The 15679-nt window shown below is 41.1% G+C and overlaps 1 protein-coding gene across 1 annotated transcript; it reads left to right on the top strand.

Moving 5' to 3' along the window:
• The first annotated feature begins 703 nt into the window (after positions 1-703).
• LOC127453143 (potassium voltage-gated channel subfamily S member 2-like) lies at positions 704-4964 on the top strand. The gene is made up of 2 exons (XM_051719326.1): positions 704-903; positions 1079-4964. The coding sequence occupies exon 2, from the start codon at positions 1228-1230 to the stop codon at positions 2644-2646; it is 1419 nt and encodes a 472-aa protein (XP_051575286.1). The 5' UTR covers positions 704-903; positions 1079-1227; the 3' UTR covers positions 2647-4964.
• Positions 4965-15679: the final 10715 nt, after the last annotated feature.

The raw sequence follows: 15679 nt of genomic DNA, 5'->3' as shown, positions 1-15679 counted from the left end.
CAGATGTATTTGAGATGTGTATGATGTAGAATGTTTGTAAATCTGATCTTTTTAAGATGTTTAGCAGATGTTAATTAGATTGTGATGCTTTCCAGATGAAACGCTCTTAAACAGACATCCCGGAGATGTATGTGCGCTATCTGGATTAAAACATTTGCAAACTCCTCTGCTGGTCAACAAAACATCAAACCAAAACTGTTCATCGCTCAAAGAAAAGTATTGTCTATGAGAAATATCACTGTCAAATGATTGTAGTTACTGTCAATGAACTTCCATCTCTTATCATATTCGTTGTGCACTGTTGTTTAACAGTATATTGTTTCCAGACAAAGTGACATTCTGAAATGTGTCCTGATCGTTCTGCATCCTGGGGAACTGTATTGAGCTTTTTGAGGTCTTCTTCAACAAATGGTGATGTTTGATCACTTGAAACACCAGGTTAAGATCTTCTCTGTACAGTTTAAAAGGGACGTTTTACATAAAAACTACAAGCCCAAAATGACACAAAACCCTCTTGAAAATGACAGCTCAACACTAGGACAAATTTTATGAGGAATTTATTGCTGACTGAGATGATGGGTTAAGATCACGCATGTCATCAATGTGCTTTAGATCAATATTTTGACGCTGTAATTTATGCGAAATGTCTTAAAATCAGCGGAAGTGAAGGAAACTGCGATGATACACGCCCATCATCTTGAGGATGTTTTCTCTCTCACGTCTTTGTATATTCAGAGCAAATGAGGGTTCATTGGCACACTGTCGGATGCTTTCAGGAGCTCTTAAGGAGCATTTTGGGGACAAAATCGTCAATTTCCTCTTTGACCTCGTTACTCGCTTGATTCAGCGTCGTGCGCGCGCCTGCAGCTGTACGCGTGTCGCGTGAAAGGCGGGAATATCGCGGTGAGTTTTTAACGATATAAATCGCCTCACACATGAATAACAGCTGAAGAAACGACATTTAAAGAGCTTAGCATGGATTAAACGCAGTACAGACTCAGTTTCCCCGGGATTCATCGAGCACTATGTGATTCATGAAAGCTTGTAATGTGACATGATGTTGTTTCTTTTGAGACAGATGAAAAGCTGCACAGTCTCGTGAGAGAACAACATTGATGCTGCTTTCCCAACGACGTGAGTGTATTTCCATCCCTCATCTCACCAGAGCCATGCCATCTCAGAAACTCATTTCTACAGATTGGCTTTTTTAACATTTACTGAACAGTCATGACAGGACAGAGCTCTTCTGCTCCAGAGGAGGGCGCTATTCAAATCAACGTGGGAGGCTTCAGGCGACGACTTCTGTCAAAGAGACTATCTCGCTTCCCCGAGACAAGACTCGCGCGCTTGCTGCTGTGTCGCTCCAAAGAATCCATTCTTGAGTTGTGTGACGATTACGATGATTCTGAAAAGGAGTTTTACTTTGACCGGAATCCAGCGCTCTTTCCTTATGTTTTACATTTTTACAACACAGGAAGGCTACACGTCATGGGTGAACTATGCATTTTTTCTTTCAGCCAAGAAATCGAGTATTGGGGCATCAACGAGTTCTTCATCGACTCTTGTTGCAGCAGCACTTACCACTGCCGTAAGATGGAGCCCGAGCCGATGGACTGGGACGACAAGAGTGAAGAGGGCAGCACGACTTCCTCTTTCGATGAGATCTTGGAATTTTACAATGATGCCGGTAAATTTGACAAGCAGCCACTTGGGAGCATCCGACGCAGGATCTGGTTGATGTTGGACAATCCGGGATATTCCCTCCCCAGCCGGGTCATCAGTATTTTCTCCATTCTGGTCGTGTTGGGCTCCATCGCCACCATGTGTATGAACAGCATGAACGAGTTCACGCTCCTGGACGGCGACGGCAGCCCGCGTGAGGACCCTCGCTTCGAGACCATGGAACATTTGGGAATAGGCTGGTTCACGTTCGAACTGGTGGCCCGATTCGCTGTAGCACCAGACCTTCTCCACTTCTTCGAACACCCACTTAACCTGATCGACCTGGTGTCCATCTTACCGTTTTACCTCACCTTGATGATTAACCTGGTGGCAGAGAGCAGCCCGGCACTGGCCAACCTGGGTCGAGTCGCTCAGGTGTTGAGACTGATGAGAATCTTTCGCATCCTGAAGCTGGTTCGTCACTCCACGGGCCTGCGGTCTCTCGGCGCCACACTCAAAAACAGCTATAAAGAGATCGGCCTGCTGTTGCTGTACTTGGCCGTCGGAGTGTCGTTTTTCTCCGTCATGGCCTACACCGTCGAGAAAGAGGACAACGAGGGATTGAGCACCATTCCGGCCAGCTGGTGGTGGGCAACGGTGAGCATGACCACTGTAGGCTACGGAGACGTGGTTCCTGACTCCGTCGCAGGAAAACTCACAGCCTCGGCTTGCATCCTCGCCGGAATATTAGTCGTAGTGCTTCCGATCACTTTGATATTTAATAAGTTTTCTCTGTTCTATAAGAGACAGAAACAGTTGGAGGTCATTATGAGGACCTGCGACTTCGACGGGGGAATGAAAGAGGCTCCGTCCATGAATCTGAGGAATTATTATGCTCATAAAGTCAAAACACTGATGGCCAGTCTGTCCAACATGAGTCGCAGTTCACCCAGTGATCACAGTTTAAACGAGTCTCTTAATTAGACAGGAATGAGTCGTCGTCACTTAACTGTGTCTGTGTGCGTTTGTGGATCTCACACATCATTCTGCTTTTAATAGCAAGACACACATAAAAGATACTCTGTATTTGGATTGTGTACAGACTTTATTGTTTTGTGGTTAATGTTCGCTGTCTTTGACTCTTAAATTAATAAAAGGTCCAGCATTCATTAGGAATTTTAAATTTGTATCTTTTAGTGGTACATAGATCAGAACAATTGAGGCCGATCACCGATATTTTAACACAGTAATCGGCCGATACCAATCCGATAACCGATTTTTCTTTTTAAAGCGCCCTTTGCCACACTTTTGCAAGTTATATGCTGCAGTCATATGCAGTAGCAGTGTTAACCACCACGCTAACCACGCAATCGCATGGGGACATTTTCCGGTCGGAAAGCTGCGCAAAATGCTCAAGTGGTGACGAGCAACGCGCTGTTCTGTGTTCACGTACAAATATGCTGTTTTCAGCCGTCTGTGAGCGGTTCACGTGCATTATGAAGGTAAAATGCTGCAGGTGCATCCGTTCACGCAATTCCAAACATTTGGTGCCGCTTAAAGTTATTATACAAAACAGCGTTTCACCAGATTTGCAATGAGGAAACAGAAAAATAGAGTTTGTCAGTCAAAATAAAAGCTCCAGGCGAAGTAAATACAACAGAAATATAATACTGTTGTATAAAACAAATCCACAAAATAATAACAATTCAGTATCATATTACAATAATAAACTTGGTTAGACAATAATAAATAATATTCATCTGGGTTCCAAAATATAAGTGAAGTTTAATTTACAAATAATGTTTTGTAAAAATATATGTAGGTAAAAATAGCTTTTTTATTACTGTATTGGTGCAGATAAATTATATTTATTATATTAAATTTAATATCATTCTTCCTTGTGTTCATTTAGAGGAAAAACTGTGGAAAACATGCATTCATTAATTTAATTACATGTAATTTCTCCCGGTTGTACGCCGAAAGGAGGCCCCCGGCTGGACGTTTGCTTGGGGCCTCGGAAATCATGGCCCCTGGGAATATGTTTATGCCCCACAAAAATTACATTCAATTTACAGAAATTGTGAAATGCTAACATTTATTTGAATTGAAAACAGTTATGAATAGTTCTGTTGTCACTATCAAATATGAGAGCATCACACACAGCAGAGATACTCAAAAATAAGAGCCATTATAATAAGCTACAAAACCGCTCTAGAAAGAAATCATTAGTATCTATGATATGTTTACCATCTTTGCCGTATGTTGTAACACAAATCACTAATTATTAAGCAACTGCGTGAAGATGGTATCTTTGAAATCTAATTCAAAATCATATTTGTGAGCTTTAGTGTTTTGTCACTGTATTAAGCTTCAAGGGTGTTTGATGATTTAACGTTACACTTTGATCACTAGATTTTATACAGTGATATAAAGTATCTGTAAATGAAGGTCTTCTGTCATTCAGGTGAGGTCTTTACTCCTGCTGTTTAACACATCTCTTATGAAGAGGTTAAATGTCCTTCAACAAAGGATTTTCAGGTCATATTTTGAATATTTTGTTTTTTTGCCGTTTGTACACCACGTTTTTATTTAATTGTTTAGTGATTGCAGAGATCATTTTAACCACTGCCTTTTAATTAGTAGTTTTGTTTTTGATTTGATCATTTGAGATCAAATGTAAATGCAGCATGTGACCCGGCTAGGGAAAGCCTCAGAGATTTGTGTACATTATGAACGATATATAGTTCACATTTAAATGTCATAAATGTGTTTAGATGTGTCACTGCGGTGTTTTAAGTTGTGGATGTGGAGACAGTGTTGCAGCAGGTACTGTATATACGGTATATGTGCTCTTATTCAATGGCAGAAGGCGATAGCTTTCACCAGCCCTGTATCAGAATCTGGTCATTTTAGCAGGCCTACCAGACACTGAGTAGAAAAATGGCTTGTCAAACAGATGATTGTGCTCAGTTATTAATAAAACAAATTTAATCACAGAGGAAAATTCTGTACTCTGTAAATGTAAAGCACAGGATTTCTTTAACAGATGTGACTTCAATACATGTTCCTGATCTTACTGTAAATGATTCATCAGTGCACATTATTTCAAAGAAACAGAAGTTTGTCTTAGTAATATTTCATCAAAATATAATAACTTGCTCCACCTCTAAAACAACTTTTCAGCTGACCATCTGTCAAATAGAGATGCTTTACACCATCTAATCAAGTCCTGCCCTACATTTCTCTCTCTCGCTGAATATCCTGTTGCACTTGTAAAATTGTCACATTATGGAAATAAAATCGGTTGTGAATTATCTTTCATGTTGACTTTCAGCACAGTATTTTCTTGGTAAAGGAGTTGTCCGTCATGTTTTGTAAACTGAATCACTGCAGTAGTCTGTATTATTTCTGTCTTAATGAGAATTCACCTCCTCATGTGTGATCAGATCTGCAGTTTGTCAGTGTGTTTTTAACGCATCAACTGTTTCCGAGTCAGCTCCTCTTGTCTGCCAGAGTAATTACCTCTGGAAACATTTCTATCAACCCTGTTCACATTGCAATAGATAAACATTCTATTCTATCCTAAAATCAGAAGTGTGAGGATGTGTTGCGTGTTCTGGTTCCTCCCGCAGTAACTCGTGGGAGAACTGTCATGACGATGAGCTCTGTTCCCTTGGAAACACGTTTCTGATTCCTCTACTTGGTGCATCTCTTGCAGCTATAAAAACTGAATGAACTCTGCAGAATAAACACTCATATACACTCACATACCAGATATCACATTTGTGGGACTGTAAAATATTGTGCGCAGAATGTCCTCATGTCCTGCTGCTGATGATTTTCCTGCATCTTCTGTGATTCTCTGAAAGTCATTTGATTCTCTTCAGCATGTGATTCTCCAGCAGTGATGTGATTCTCTGACAGTGATTGTGTTTCTCCTTCCAGCAGTGATATGATTCTCTCCAGCAGTAATGTGATTCTATGACAGTGTTGTGATTCTCTCCAGCAGTGATGTGATTCTCTCCAGCAGTAATGTGATTCTATGACAGTGTTGTGATTCTCTCCAGCAGTGATATGATTCTCTCCAGCAGTAATGTGATTCTATGACAGTGATGTGATTCTCTCCAGCAGTAATGTGATTCTATGACAGTGTTGTGATTCTCTCCAGCAGTGATATGATTCTCTCCAGCAGTAATGTGATTCTATGACAGTGTTGTGATTCTCTCCAGCAGTGATGTGATTCTCTCCAGCAGTGATATGATTCTCTCCAGCATCTCTCCAGCAGTGATGTGATTCTCTCCAGCAGTGATGTGATTCTATGACAGTGATGTGATTCTCTCCAGCAGTGATGTGATTCTCTCCAGCAGTGATGTGATTCTATGACAGTGATGTGATTCTCTCCAGCAGTGATATGATTCTCTCCAGCAGTGATGTGATTCTATGACAGTGATATAATTCTTTCCAGCAGTGATGTGATTCTATGACAGTGATGTGATTCTCTCCAGCAGTGATGTGATTTAATGACAGTGATGTGATTATCACCAGCAGTGTTGTGATACTCTCCAACAGTGATGTGATTCTGTGACAGTGATGTGATTCTATAACAGTGATGTGATTCTCTCCAGCAGTGATGTGATTCTGTGACAGTGATATGATTCTTTCCAGCAGTGATGTGATTCTAATGACAGTGATATGATTATCACCAGCAGTGTTGTGATTCTCTCCAGCAGTAATGTGATTCTGTGACAGTGATGTGATTCTCTCCAGCAGTGATGTGATTCTTTCCAGCAGTGATGTGATTCTAATGACAGTGATATGATTATCACCAGCAGTGTTGTGATTCTCTCCAGCAGTGATGTGATTCTGTGACAGTGATGTGATTCTATAACAGTGATGTGATTCTCTCCAGCAGTGATGTGATTCTCTGACAGTGATATGATTCTTTCCAGCAGTGATGTGATTTAATGACAGTGATATGATTATCACCAGCAGTGTTGTGATTCTCTCCAGCAGTAATGTGATTCTGTGACAGTGATGTGATTCTCTCCAGCAGTGATGTGATTCTCTCCAGCAGTGATGTGATTCTATGACAGTGATGTGATTCTCTCCAGCAGTAATGTTATTCTTTCCAGCAGTGTTGTGATTCTCTCCAGCAGTGATGTGATTCTATGACAGTGTTGTGATTCTCTCCAGCAGTGATATGATTCTCTCCAGCAGTAATGTGATTCTATGACAGTGATGTGATTCTCTCCAGCAGTGATATGATTCTCTCCAGCAGTAATGTGATTCTATGACAGTGTTGTGATTCTCTCCAGCAGTGATGTGATTCTCTCCAGCAGTGATGTGATTCTCTCCAGCAGTAATGTGATTCTATGACAGTGTTGTGATTCTCTCCAGCAGTGATGTGATTCTCTCCAGCAGTAATGTGATTCTATGACAGTGTTGTGATTCTCTCCAGCAGTGATGTGATTCTCTCCAGCAGTGATGTGATTCTCTCCAGCAGTGATGTGATTCTCTCCAGCAGTGATGTGATTCTCTCCAGCAGTGATATGATTCTCTCCAGCAGTGATGTGATTCTCTCCAGCAGTGATGTGATTCTCTCCAGCAGTGATGTGATTCTATGACAGTGATGTGATTCTCTCCAGCAGTGATATGATTCTCTCCAGCAGTGATGTGATTCTATGACAGTGATATAATTCTTTCCAGCAGTGATGTGATTCTATGACAGTGATGTGATTCTCTCCAGCAGTGATGTGATTTAATGACAGTGATGTGATTATCACCAGCAGTGTTGTGATACTCTCCAGCAGTGATGTGATTCTGTGACAGTGATGTGATTCTATAACAGTGATGTGATTCTCTCCAGCAGTGATGTGATTCTCTCCAGCAGTGATGTGATTCTGTGACAGTGATATGATTCTTTCCAGCAGTGATGTGATTTAATGACAGTGATATGATTATCACCAGCAGTGTTGTGATTCTCTCCAGCAGTAATGTGATTCTGTGACAGTGATGTGATTCTATGACAGTGATGTGATTCTCTCCAGCAGTGATGTGATTCTATGACAGTGATGTGATTCTCTCCAGCAGTGATGAGATTCTCTCCAGCAGTGATGTGATTCTATGACAGTGATGTGATTCTCTCCAGCAGTAATGTTATTCTTTCCAGCAGTGTTGTGATTCTCTCCAGCAGTGATGTGATTCTATGACAGTGTTGTGATTCTCTCCAGCAGTGATATGATTCTCTCCAGCAGTAATGTGATTCTATGACAGTGATGTGATTCTCTCCAGCAGTGATGTGATTCTATGACAGTGTTGTGATTCTCTCCAGCAGTGATATGATTCTCTCCAGCAGTAATGTGATTCTATGACAGTGATGTGATTCTCTCCAGCAGTGATGTGATTCTCTCCAGCAGTGATATGATTCTCTCCAGCAGTAATGTGATTCTATGACAGTGATGTGATTTTCTCCAGCAGTAATGTGATTCTATGACAGTGTTGTGATACTCTCCAGCAGTAATGTGATTCTATGACAGTGTTGTGATTCTCTCCAGCAGTGATGTGATTCTATGACAGTGATGTGATTCTCTCCAGCAGTGATATGATTCTCTCCAGCAGTAATGTGATTCTATGACAGTGTTGTGATTCTCTCCAGCAGTGATGTGATTCTCTCCAGCAGTGATGTGATTCTCTCCAGCAGTGATGTGATTCTCTCCAGCAGTGATATGATTCTCTCCAGCAGTAATGTGATTCTATGACAGTGATGTGATTCTCTCCAGCAGTAATGTGATTCTATGACAGTGTTGTGATTCTCTCCAGCAGTGATATGATTCTCTCCAGCAGTAATGTGATTCTATGACAGTGTTGTGATTCTCTCCAGCAGTGATGTGATTCTCTCCAGCAGTGATATGATTCTCTCCAGCATCTCTCCAGCAGTGATGTGATTCTCTCCAGCAGTGATGTGATTCTATGACAGTGATGTGATTCTCTCCAGCAGTGATGTGATTCTATGACAGTGATGTGATTCTCTCCAGCAGTGATATGATTCTATCCAGCAGTGATGTGATTCTATGACAGTGATATAATTCTTTCCAGCAGTGATGTGATTCTATGACAGTGATGTGATTCTCTCCAGCAGTGATGTGATTTAATGACAGTGATGTGATTATCACCAGCAGTGTTGTGATACTCTCCAGCAGTGATGTGATTCTGTGACAGTGATGTGATTCTATAACAGTGATGTGATTCTCTCCAGCAGTGATGTGATTCTGTGACAGTGATATGATTCTTTCCAGCAGTGATGTGATTTAATGACAGTGATATGATTATCACCAGCAGTGTTGTGATTCTCTCCAGCAGTAATGTGATTCTGTGACAGTGATGTGATTCTCTCCAGCAGTGATGTGATTCTTTCCAGCAGTGATGTGATTTAATGACAGTGATATGATTATCACCAGCAGTGTTGTGATTCTCTCCAGCAGTGATGTGATTCTGTGACAGTGATGTGATTCTATAACAGTGATGTGATTCTCTCCAGCAGTGATGTGATTCTGTGACAGTGATATGATTCTTTCCAGCAGTGATGTGATTTAATGACAGTGATATGATTATCACCAGCAGTGTTGTGATTCTCTCCAGCAGTAATGTGATTCTGTGACAGTGATGTGATTCTCTCCAGCAGTGATATGATTCTTTCCAGCAGTGATGTGATTTAATGACAGTGATATGATTATCACCAGCAGTGTTGTGATTCTCTCCAGCAGTAATGTGATTCTGTGACAGTGATGTGATTCTCTCCAGCAGTGATGTGATTCTCTCCAGCAGTGATGTGATTCTATGACAGTGATGTGATTCTCTCCAGCAGTAATGTTATTCTTTCCAGCAGTGTTGTGATTCTCTCCAGCAGTGATGTGATTCTATGACAGTGTTGTGATTCTCTCCAGCAGTGATATGATTCTCTCCAGCAGTAATGTGATTCTATGACAGTGATGTGATTCTCTCCAGCAGTGATATGATTCTCTCCAGCAGTAATGTGATTCTATGACAGTGTTGTGATTCTCTCCAGCAGTGATGTGATTCTCTCCAGCAGTGATGTGATTCTCTCCAGCAGTAATGTGATTCTATGACAGTGTTGTGATTCTCTCCAGCAGTGATGTGATTCTCTCCAGCAGTAATGTGATTCTATGACAGTGTTGTGATTCTCTCCAGCAGTGATGTGATTCTCTCCAGCAGTGATGTGATTCTCTCCAGCAGTGATGTGATTCTCTCCAGCAGTGATGTGATTCTCTCCAGCAGTGATATGATTCTCTCCAGCAGTGATGTGATTCTCTCCAGCAGTGATGTGATTCTCTCCAGCAGTAATGTGATTCTATGACAGTGATATAATTCTTTCCAGCAGTGATGTGATTCTATGACAGTGATATAATTCTTTCCAGCAGTGATGTGATTCTATGACAGTGTTGTGATTCTCTCCAGCAGTGATGTGATTCTCTCCAGCAGTAATGTGATTCTATGACAGTGTTGTGATTCTCTCCAGCAGTGATGTGATTCTCTCCAGCAGTGATGTGATTCTCTCCAGCAGTGATGTGATTCTCTCCAGCAGTGATGTGATTCTATGACAGTGATGTGATTCTCTCCAGCAGTGATATGATTCTCTCCAGCAGTGATGTGATTCTATGACAGTGATATAATTCTTTCCAGCAGTGATGTGATTCTATGACAGTGATGTGATTCTCTCCAGCAGTGATGTGATTTAATGACAGTGATGTGATTATCACCAGCAGTGTTGTGATACTCTCCAGCAGTGATGTGATTCTGTGACAGTGATGTGATTCTATAACAGTGATGTGATTCTCTCCAGCAGTGATGTGATTCTCTCCAGCAGTGATGTGATTCTGTGACAGTGATATGATTCTTTCCAGCAGTGATGTGATTTAATGACAGTGATATGATTATCACCAGCAGTGTTGTGATTCTCTCCAGCAGTAATGTGATTCTGTGACAGTGATGTGATTCTATGACAGTGATGTGATTCTCTCCAGCAGTGATGAGATTCTCTCCAGCAGTGATGTGATTCTATGACAGTGATGTGATTCTCTCCAGCAGTAATGTTATTCTTTCCAGCAGTGTTGTGATTCTCTCCAGCAGTGATGTGATTCTATGACAGTGTTGTGATTCTCTCCAGCAGTGATATGATTCTCTCCAGCAGTAATGTGATTCTATGACAGTGATGTGATTCTCTCCAGCAGTGATGTGATTCTTTCCGACAGTGTTGTGATTCTCTCCAGCAGTGATATGATTCTTTCCAGCAGTGATGTGATTCTCTGCAGCAGTGATGTGATTCCTCTCCAGCAGTGATGTGATTCCTTCCAGCAGTGATGTGATTCTCTCCAGCAGTAATGTGATTCTATGACAGTGATGTGATTTTCTCCAGCAGTAATGTGATTCTATGACAGTGTTGTGATTCTCTCCAGCAGTGATGTGATTCTATGACAGTGTTGTGATTCTCTCCAGCAGTGATATGATTCTCTCCAGCAGTAATGTGATTCTATGACAGTGATGTGATTCTCTCCAGCAGTGATGTGATTCTCTCCAGCAGTGATATGATTCTCTCCAGCAGTAATGTGATTCTATGACAGTGATGTGATTTTCTCCAGCAGTAATGTGATTCTATGACAGTGATGTGATTCTCTCCAGCAGTAATGTGATTCTATGACAGTGTTGTGATTCTCTCCAGCAGCGATGTGATTCTCTCCAGCAGTGATGTGATTCTCTCCAGCAGTGGTGTGATTCTCTCCAGCAGTGATGTGATTCTATGACAGTGATGTGATTCTCTCCAGCAGTGATATGATTCTCTCCAGCAGTGATGTGATTCTATGACAGTGATATAATTCTTTCCAGCAGTGATGTGATTCTATGACAGTGATGTGATTCTCTCCAGCAGTGATGTGATTTAATGACAGTGATGTGATTATCACCAGCAGTGTTGTGATACTCTCCAGCAGTGATGTGATTCTGTGACAGTGATGTGATTCTATAACAGTGATGTGATTCTCTCCAGCAGTGATGTGATTCTGTGACAGTGATATGATTCTTTCCAGCAGTGATGTGATTTAATGACAGTGATATGATTATCACCAGCAGTGTTGTGATTCTCTCCAGCAGTAATGTGATTCTGTGACAGTGATGTGATTCTATGACAGTGATGTGATTCTCTCCAGCAGTGATATAATTCTTTCCAGCAGTGATGTGATTCTATGACAGTGATGTGATTCTCTCCAGCAGTGTTGTGATTCTCTCCAGCAGTGTTGTGATTCTCTCCAGCAGTGTTGTGATTCTCTCCAGCAGTGATGTGATTCTATGACAGTGATGTGATTCTCTCCAGCAGTAATGTTATTCTTTCCAGCAGTGTTGTGATTCTCTCCAGCAGTGATGTGATTCTATGACAGTGTTGTGATTCTCTCCAGCAGTGATGTTATTCTTTCCGCAGTGTTGTGATTCTCTCCAGCAGTGATGTGATTCTTTCCAGCAGTGATGTGATTCCTTCCAGCAGTGATGTGATTCCTTCCAGCAGTGATGTGATTCTCTGCAGCAGTGTTGTGATTCTTTCCAGCAGTGATGTGATTCCTTCCAGCAGTGATGTGATTCCTTCCAGCAGTGATGTGATTCTCTGCAGCAGTGTTGTGATTCTTTCCAGCAGTGATGTGATTCCTTCCAGCAGTGATGTGATTCTTTCCAGCAGTGATGTGATTCTTTCCAGCAGTGATGTGATTCTCTGCAGCAGTGATGTGATTCTCTGCAGCAGTGATGTGATTCCTTCCAGCAGTGATGTGATTCTTTCCAGCAGTGATGTGATTCTTTCCAGCAGTGTTGTGATTCTCTGCAGCAGTAATGTAATTCTCTCCAGCAGTGATGTGATGTGATGGTGGTGTTCCAGCAGAAACAGTCTGAGCTGCTTTCAGGAACCACCATTAAGTCTTTTCTCTCAGAATGGTGTAAAAAAAAAAAAAATAAATAAATAAATAAAAAAATCAGTGCATGATGGGTAATACATCACTCTGTGTATTTCACCTCACTCTGATGACACAGTACATGTAAACATTGGAGTCTATCATCTCTGCTGCCTTTATGTAATTCTCTTTCTGTAATTTCTCTTATTCTCTCCTATCAGAGAAACCAGATTTTCATACAGTATCAGCAGGACTGTGTCTCCATCTGCTGGTAGGAAGATGCAGTGCAGCAGATGCAGAGTAAGGTACATTTTGGTCTATACACTGGACTGTACACCACTGCACAATATCAACATGCTTAGCAACACGTCAGTAGGGAATTTAAGCAACAGCTGTGGACGCCACGGCTACAACATTCTCTGTTCTTCTGTGCATGTGTGATTTTAACGTGCTACTTCCAGCCGGTGTACTGTGAGCGTCTAGTACGGGAGAATCACCGCTGAGAATTTGCTGTTACTATGCCACAGATTTTGGTAAGAAAAGGTTCTCAACCTAAGAACAAGCGCCAATCTTCACCACAATGGGAACTCCAAAAACTCCAGCCTAACAAACAATCCTCTTAAATGCCAATATAACACAACATTAAACATGAACAAATCTCCTATTCTTATCTTACTCTAAAATGCATAAAATAACACTTAGTTTCAACATTTGTTCACCCCCAACCAGTCGCCCGGCAAAGCATGCTTGGAAACGGAAATCCCCTGCCCAGTTTCATAAAGACATAAAGTATTCATGTAGTCCTATCTCAAATTGATTGAACAAAACAAATTGAAAACAAATTGAACTTCATTTTTACAAATGTAATTGTATGGAACATAATGAAATCAAGTTAAGGCAAAATGTTCCAGAATTGTGTTGCTTTAGTTCATTTTAATTAAGTAAACTGAACAATCTGCAAAAATCCTTTTTTTTGAATGTGGAAAGTAATTCAAACCTATCTAAAGGGCCATACAGATGGGCAATTAAACCATTAGGAGTGGCATCTGCCTGATATTTTAAACTGTGAATCCGCTTGTGAACATTGTATAGGACCCTCTGTTTTATATCAGGTGTGGCTATGGGTCGCACAGTGCCATCTATGAATCCAAAGCAGTTATCTAGAGGGGCTCCCATTTGGTGGATGCAGTCAGCATATGTTTTAATGCAGCAGAGCTCAGTATGTTGTTGTTCCACTGAGTTATCCTCTGACGATGTGCAGCATATACTGTATGTAGTCAAGCACAGAGTTTGTGGCCATACACAGGACCGGTACTTGTCGGTGACCAAACCTGTGCATCATTGTACCGGCAAGGTTATGCCAACCTCTTCAGGAGCATACACAGCGCCTCCTCACACAACACTTCTCTGATCACACACTATCTCGTTGGGAATGACAAGAACATCTGCCAGGACTGGTATTGGCATTTTCTCACACAAAATTCAATCTAGGTTTTTAGAGCTATTAACTGTCAGTAAATGATCATTTAATGCTGTAAGCAACCCTTCTCTTGCTTTTTTAAATGACATTTTCGTAATTGTGAAATGAACGATTAAATGAGCTGTTCTCTGTGTTGTTGCTTAATGATTTTTATGTTTCTTGGCAACGGCGGTTGACCTGCTTACTTATGATCACCGTAGCCGTCGCATCCACAGCTGTTGCTTAAATTCCCTAATGCTTTGCCAGTACATGGCAATGAAGTGAGGCCAGTGATGCAGGAACTGATAGGTCCCCTGATGCAGCTCCGCCTGGAGGCCCTGCTGGAAAAACAGCCACAACTGGTTGATGGAAAAAAGGTGTGTGTGAGAGAATCTGCGTGTGACTCGGTAACTCAATTATTGCTGAAAAATAAATGACCACATCACACATTCATCTGAACTTCTCCAAACACACACACACTGATTCAGAGATGGTGTTGTGGGGCTGTTGAATTGGTCACTTATTGATTCATTAGATGAGTCATTGAATCAGAGTGATTGTGTGAATGGTGTGACTCATCCTTCTGGAGTTTATATGAATCAGATTCTCACAGAGCTCTGAGATCGTGTCAAGATGGAAAAGTCTTGTAACATTCATACACAGTGTTTATTTGGAGTCCCGCAGCAACCCTAACCCTAAAACGAACCACACCCATAACCCATAACCCTAACCTTGGGAAAGAGTTGTGCAGAACTAGGGTTAATTAGACATGAGCGAGCTCTGATTTAAAGCAAGTTAGTAATATTTAGATAGTTGACATTACATATTTTTTGAGAAGCTGACTCCAGTGGTGTTACAATGTTATGAATCTGAAATAATAATAATAAAAAAATTATTATTTTATTCTTTTGTGGAGTTTTACATATGCAGCTTTTATGAACCCATTTTATTTGAGAAACTATATGGAATATTTGTGTTTTTATAAAGTCACACTGGAGGACTGAACTAGTGAAGGCTGAAAGATGATTCAGAATGGTGGAAAACCTGGAAAAGTCTTTCCCTTATACATTCATTTACATTGTAACCTAAAATCTTCATGTTGACCAGAAAAGAAACCCATAGATACATTATATTTCAACTAAAATTTATAACCACAATTTATCGTTTTTTAAAAAACTCAAAGTTATGCATGAATATAGCGGCCTGAAACTGGCGGCTTGTGTTGTGTAGCACAACTCTGTGCATGTTTTGAGGAGGTTGTTGTGTAGATAACAGAACGCACAATAGTTCATGTGTGCACGATGTGCATGTGTATGTGTTGAGCTCTGATTTAGGGATCAGACTAGTTAATCACAGAGCACGAGTGGAATGAAGCGAACGGCTACACAAACACCCCTCACTGCAGGAAATGATGGTGTGTGTGTGTGATATCAGGGAGCCCATACTCATAGACTTCTTACAGTGAAGCTGTGTGTGTGTAAAATTATTTCTTCAACTGGAGATGATGAAAATGATGATGATGATGATGGTGTTCTGAATGCTTGTGTTGCGTATGTCTGTGGAACATTCAGACAGTTTAAATCCTGCTGCTTACTAGAACATTCTCTCT

Source organism: Myxocyprinus asiaticus, chromosome 15 (genome assembly GCF_019703515.2).
Source record: "Myxocyprinus asiaticus isolate MX2 ecotype Aquarium Trade chromosome 15, UBuf_Myxa_2, whole genome shotgun sequence".
In the NCBI taxonomy this organism is placed as follows: Eukaryota; Metazoa; Chordata; class Actinopteri; order Cypriniformes; family Catostomidae; genus Myxocyprinus; species Myxocyprinus asiaticus.
Note: the sequence above shows the minus strand (reverse complement) of the source record. Positions and strands in the feature narration are given on the sequence as shown.